The 6,501-nt window shown below is 40.7% G+C and overlaps 1 protein-coding gene across 1 annotated transcript in view; it reads right to left on the bottom strand.

Moving 5' to 3' along the window:
• Positions 1-3,214: 3,214 nt before the first annotated feature.
• The window catches only part of LOC116842718, a 21,409-nt gene continuing 18,122 nt past the window's right edge, over positions 3,215-6,501 (bottom strand). Inside the window, exons 21-25 of the mRNA XM_032812313.1 lie at positions 5,942-6,330; positions 5,647-5,824; positions 4,814-5,035; positions 4,463-4,692; positions 3,215-4,334 (exon numbers count right to left, since the gene is read on the bottom strand). Of these exons, the coding sequence (XP_032668204.1) occupies positions 4,185-4,334; positions 4,463-4,692; positions 4,814-5,035; positions 5,647-5,824; positions 5,942-6,330 (1,169 nt within the window). The 3' untranslated portion in view covers positions 3,215-4,184. The remainder of the gene's footprint in view (positions 4,335-4,462; positions 4,693-4,813; positions 5,036-5,646; positions 5,825-5,941; positions 6,331-6,501) is intronic.

Here is a 6,501-nt window from a genome sequence, read left to right as displayed (position 1 = left end):
ATATATATATATATATATATATATATATATATATATATATATATACATCGATTTCGCCGCGACGAGACGCGAACGACTACCACGAGCTTCCAGCTGTACAAGGTCTTAATGGTCCGATTTTATGGAAATCGCTGTAAGCTTCTGCCAGCTGTTCCCATTACGTTTCCGTTATGTTCTGTAAAATCCCCCGCGCCTTGGGCACTCAGTTCTTATGGAGGGCGCGCTGGCTCGCTACAAAAACGCTGTAAAAGAATTTAATCGAAAGAGAAATAATCTGCAATTGCGAACATCCGTCCGATATCTGCAGCGCGTATGTCAGATAAAAACTATATTAAACCGGCGATAATTCAGTTTGTCGAGAGCGAGCTCTCTTTCTTTTTCTACCTCTCTTTCTCTCCCTTTTCATCGACGATATAAAAGATATTGGCTTCGCTCAGCGCGCACATGTTCGTAAAAAATACTCGCAGGTCAGAAATGAATCGCGCTCCCGTCGTTCGGGCGAACCAGTTTCTGATCCATCCGGGTCTCGTAGCGGCTCAACGAGCGTCTTCTGGCAAAGAAGTGTCTCGGCCCTAAAAGTTCACTGTGGATCTCCTTCCGATACTGCCGGAAGTTGGGCGAGAAAGGGAGAACGCGCGCGGCAGAAGCCGCACTGAAATCTCCGAGAAGACGGCGCGAATCTCCTCCCCGGCTCTCGAATAATAAATATGCATGCTACCGAGAAGCATTAGCGAGAAGTAACTCTTTCCTTTGGTGAAATGCAAAAACGCGCATACCCGCGGCGCATCTAACCGGGAAAGTATTGTTCTTCCAGCGCGCTTTTGCGCTGCCCGAAAACGTCCGTTGGTAAATTGAAAAACAAAGCTCGCTATTAGCCGCCAGCGCACGTAAATGGAATGTTACCCAAAATTGCGAAAAATCAGAATTCAGGGAATTATCAAAATATTTCGGCAAGCCATGTGTCGAAATGCAGCTCTGATTAATGGAATTCGTGTGATAGAAGAAGAAAGGAAAAATTCGCAACAAATATCGGTCGAGCATTGGAACATAATTTCATGAAACACGACGCCATAGATTTATCTAATATTGCCGACGCGTTAAAATTTTACAATGCCTGGCGCGTGACGTAAGGAGAATACAAACGGTTAAAATGCATTACATAATTTTGCAAAAACGCGAATCACGGCGTTGATCCCGTCGAACAATACACGCGTATATTCACTGTGTTGCACACTGCGTGTAGAAATGAGAAAGAAGGGAACGAAAAAAAGCAATCTATTGGACGAGATGAAGTAGAGAAAGGCTTGCTTTTTATCATGAAAATACTTATCAGCATGACGTGTAACGAACGTGACATTATCTGATTCGAATGTGTTACAATTTCAAGTGTTGATTTTCTTCGTCAGTAGGTAAAAATAAAAATATAATCGCGTAAAATAAAAAGACCTCTTGTTACACGACATTTCGCTAGGCAGCGAAGAAAATTATGATAATTTCAACTTTCCCTTTTTTTTCAATTAAGCGACTTTTTCTAAATATCGCTTTACAATGTATACAGATAGCAATAGCAAAAATGGAAATACAAATAATACAGGAATGTAGTTATCGGTTTCCATCATACGACTTTTCAAGAATTTTTTTTAACTAAATTTCGTCAAACAATTCAGTATATTACGAATAAGAAGTATCAATTCCCGTACCTAATTCTACCTAATTCTTATTGCTTTGATCTTTAAATACACAGAAAAAACGATATAGTTGGACTACACATAGATTTGCTCGTGCTAACAGACTCAACGTTGTTTAAACTTTCATTAAACTTTTAAGAAAAAAAAAGAAAAAAAAATATATATATTCTATATTGAATATTTGTATCCAAAGACTCAAACTTAAGAATGTCCAGGATAGGAATTGGTGCTTTTACCTGTGTGATTGTGTTCTCATTCTGTAAAAGCTCGTTTATGAAAGCTTTTGACGCTTTTTTGATAGTCATAATAACATGACAACGAGGCTGCAATCTGTATCCTCTGCGTCCGGATTTTAGAACTTGTTTCACATCGTCTGGCAGAAGAGGAACGAGAATTTCGTGTACGAACGGAGAACATTGCTGTCAGCAACAGCAGGCGGGCATAACGATTTTGTTGTTTCGCTGGCCAGCGCGGCTACGGAACGGTCTGTTAGAATATCGTATTTGGCGGATCAAGGACGTAGACGTTCTCGATGCGCCGCATTGTTTGCCCGGAAAGTATGCCGCGGTATCATGCGTTGTTAAAAAAATCACGGCCGTTAATACGCTAAGTACACACGAAGGAAAGTTCACGAGGCTTCGATTATGCAATTGCAAAAGTGGAGGAATCGCGTTTGTTCTGGTACTATCGTTGATCATTATTACTGATTACGATTTCTTTAAATATATCACATGAGATTTGTGGTTTCGAAATCGCTGTGTCAAGTGACGCGATATGAATGTACCGATTATTCACACGATAACGCATATCGTTAAGCATTGATTAATTGAGTGAAGAAAAAATATTGTACATTGGATTAAATGTTATCATTATAGGTCAAGGTAAGAGAGGTTCTCTTTTGCAAACAAAATTATGGATGTTAAAAATTTTCAAATTTTTAACATCCATAATATTGTTATTTTCAAGAACAATATACGTGTATATTTTTTCCTCTCTGTAACATTTTATATAAGTGTCTGAGAAGTGCAGTTTACCATTCGTAATATCATTCGTTGGTTAGCAACGTTGATAAAAATATGTAAGGAAGTCAAACCACTGTCGTGTCCTGCCTAGAAGTAGGGTCTCAAAGGGTTAATTAAAACAGTGTCATCCTCGTGGTAGAAAAATACAACGGGATATGCGTAAGTATGGCCGACCGCAAGGGAGAAAAAGGGAAACGGTACGGAACGTTGCTTTTAATGGACAAGCTAGAAGGAAAGAGCTACGACTGAGAAATCTCGGCTAATTTCAAAAATTGCGATCGATGGCGAAGCTTTATAAAAAATAATGAATTTGTAACTAATCGGCAATAATGTCAGAAAAAAACCATCAAACAGCAATTAACAGCATGTGTGGCTACTTATAAAATATAATATAAATCTTGTAAAACAGATCTTTCTCTCTCTTTCTTTTAAGATAGAAAAAAGAAAAACGAAAAAGAGAAGTAAACGTGTCTGAGGAGAATTTAAATAAATTTTATCGTAAACTCAATGAAACAAAACATTTTAATTTATTTGCGAAATACGGTTACTGTACGAAGAAGTTGCGTCCGTGTTTATTTCGACGAATCGTTAACGTAATAAAAACAGCTTCAAAATTTTTTTAAATTCGGCACATGTTTTTATTGATTGTTATTTTTATATATTTTTTCAGTTAAATTGATAATATCTTTGGTTTTGATATCGCAGCTCACCCCTCCGCGACCTCTGAAATTCCATTTGTATTTCAAATGTGCACGAAATTTTGCACCTGTTCCTCTATCGATTGCGCGTGGTACTCGATACTAGATACTTGATACTAGACGTAAACGTGGAATGGAAAATAATGAAAGTTGCTTGTATGACGTGACTCCGTGGCCACTCCTGCTGTTTGACCCACGGTTGCCTCTTGATATAACTCACAACCAGCTCCCAGATTCTGGAGCACCTATTATCTGGATGACGCAATTGTCACGTTTCTCGTGGACCGTTTATGACGAGGACGGAAATTCTACGGCTGGATTCGGATGTCATTAAGCTTTTCGTGGCGGTCTGAGCGTTCGTACCGCGCGAAATATTAAGGCACTCATCGAGAGATTTACGAGACGAACGGAATAAAATCGCGTCGTGCCTGCGATCGGAGGCAGTTAGTCGCGCGATTGACAGCGCATCTGTTAACAATGATTTTGCTACCGTTTAATTTTCGCTTTCTCCGCTCCGATCCATTCTGTTTGTCTTGGGGAGAAAACAATTAACGAAGTCGATGATTCCGTAAAGTGAGTTTCGCTCGTGCGTTACCGCGCTCCGCATTACTTTACATATTTTGCTCTTGAGAACTTGAGTCTTTCCGATTAACGTGCGCCGACACCGACTGCACACTGTAGCCCGAACGTTTCCACAAGATTACATTTTCGACGAAAACACAATTTAGGTACACGCGATAAGACGTCCTCGCTGGCTGCGCATAGTTCGGTGCGCTTTAATTCACATACATATCTCGCAGCTGCTTCCTCGCGATTTTGCCGGTAGTCGTGCGCGGCAATTGGTCCACGATTTTAACACCGCCGCGGAGTCTGCAATAATCCGGCAAGTTTTTTTCCACATAGCTGATAAGCTCCTGCTCCGTTACCTGCGTGTGAGACATAAATGCACGATAAATGCGACGTCGGGCGTGGTATGGCCAACACAGCATACTTTCATGGATCGCGCTTGCGGTATCGGCGCTTCCACGCCGTCAAACGCTCGCGAAACACTTACCGATTTGTTCGGCACTTGGACAACAAAAGCCTTCGGATGTTGCTCGTCGACCTCGTTGGGTATCCCTAACACCGCCGCTTGGAGCACCGCGGGATGAGTCATTAAAACGGTTTCGATCTCCGCGGGCGAAACGTTGATGCTTCGAAAATTGATGAAATCGGATATCCGGTCGACGATGTATATCTCCCCGTTATCGTCGTAATACGCCAGATCGCCGGTGCGTAACCAACCTGAAACGCATTTCCGTGCGTTATCTGCTTGACTCTCTGTTTAATCGCGTCTCCATGATAACTCATGTCCGCGATCAAGACCGTATCGGAATACCCGGCAAACTTTAATCAAGACGCGTACCGTCAGAATCGAAGGCCTGTTTCGTTGTTTCCGGATTCTTGTGATATCCTTGCATTATGGTGATTGCTTTCACGCGTAGCTCTCCGATCTTGTTAGGTCCTAGCGCTTCCTCCGTGTCCAGATCCACCATCTTTATGCGAACGTTAGATGATACATAACCGACTGATCCTAGTTTCGTGAATTTATTTTGCGCACTGACCACGCATGCGGTATCAGTCATTCCTGCACGAAAAGATTTGTCTCGTTACAGTTAAAAGAACACGAATGGATTTATTCTATGAGCAGACTGACAGTCGCCTCCACATATAATTTCTTTGCTGTACGAGAAAATCTACTTGCTTGTAACACTTTATCTTATCAGTCCGTCTTTTTTCGTGTAGAATTCAGTAGTAGTATTCAATAGTAGTAAATATATAATGTGCCGTAAAGTTTTGGTAATTCGAAATTTATCACATATATACGCGCGCATATTTAAAGAAACTTGATCTTATTCTCAAATTTTTTTAAACCAAACAGTATTCTTTTCTCTAAGATTTGCGTCAGGAATTTTCTTTCGAATTTATGCAGTTTCATGTTGTACTTAATGCAACATTTAAACTCCATTAACGAATCGAACAGGTCAAACATTATCGTACCAAATGGTATAGATATAACAAAATTTTACAGGATTGAGACTCAGTTCGATGGAAATTATGGATGCGTATTCACGAGGTAGAGAGCTTGAGGCTTGGCTCGTTAATGTAAATTTGACTTAGCTAATTTAGGTGCAAATAGAGCCGAGGGTTAGAACGAGAAGTAATTATGTTCAATTCTTTTGAATCAAACCGACTCACCATAATGATTAGTGATGAAAACATCAGGTAATTTCTCGCGCATTACTTCTAAATGCTCTTTCCTGAGATGAGCCCCACTAGAAAGAATCACTTTCAAGGTTGGCAATCGATATTTCTCCAGCAATTGGCTTTTAATGAACTTGATTATCATGAATGGATCGGTACCGAACCAGGTTATCTGAAGATCAAAACAAAATTAACTGTTAAAATAAAACCGTATTTCTGCTTCTGGTCGCCATTTCCCAAGTTATCTCTCAAGATACTAGATTTGCTTAAGAACTGTTTTTCCTCTTACTTGATATTTCTCGATAAGTTGGCAGAAATTCTCGGCATCGTCATTGTCCGGAACGATGAGTTTCTTCGCGTTCGCCGCAACAAGCCTGAAGGCCATCAAAACACCGTAATGCCAACGCATTGTGGGTGTAACTATGCAAGTATGGCCCACCAAGGTGCGGTTTTTGTAGGGATGTAAGCAGCAGAACAAAGAATAGTGCGATATTTCCGTGCCCTTTGGTAGGCCCGTAGTACCCGAAGAGGGAACTATAAGAGCAACGTCGTCCGGGTTTGTAACATGGCATTTAAATTCGATGATCTCGCGAGTGTCATGGCCCTTCATAACGTTCTCCTCCACAGATTCGTACCCGTCCAACTTGTCCATAACCACCACTTTCAAGTTCATCTTCAGTTCCTTAGCCGCTTCCATCAAATTCGCGGTCGATGAACTTACCGTGAAAACTATCTTTGGTGATGTTAGCGTGAGAAAGTACCGCGCCGTCACTAAACGAATTAATTAATTAAAAGCGCGTACGTTTTAAATCTGTTGCACACTCTAAATTTATTGCAAATTATCTTTTA

The sequence above is a fragment of the Odontomachus brunneus genome, unplaced genomic scaffold, assembly GCF_010583005.1.
Source record: "Odontomachus brunneus isolate Ranch 3 - 2012 unplaced genomic scaffold, Obru_v1 Obru_scaffold_026, whole genome shotgun sequence".
In the NCBI taxonomy this organism is placed as follows: domain Eukaryota; kingdom Metazoa; phylum Arthropoda; class Insecta; order Hymenoptera; family Formicidae; genus Odontomachus; species Odontomachus brunneus.
This window is presented reverse-complemented; position numbering and strand designations above follow the sequence as displayed.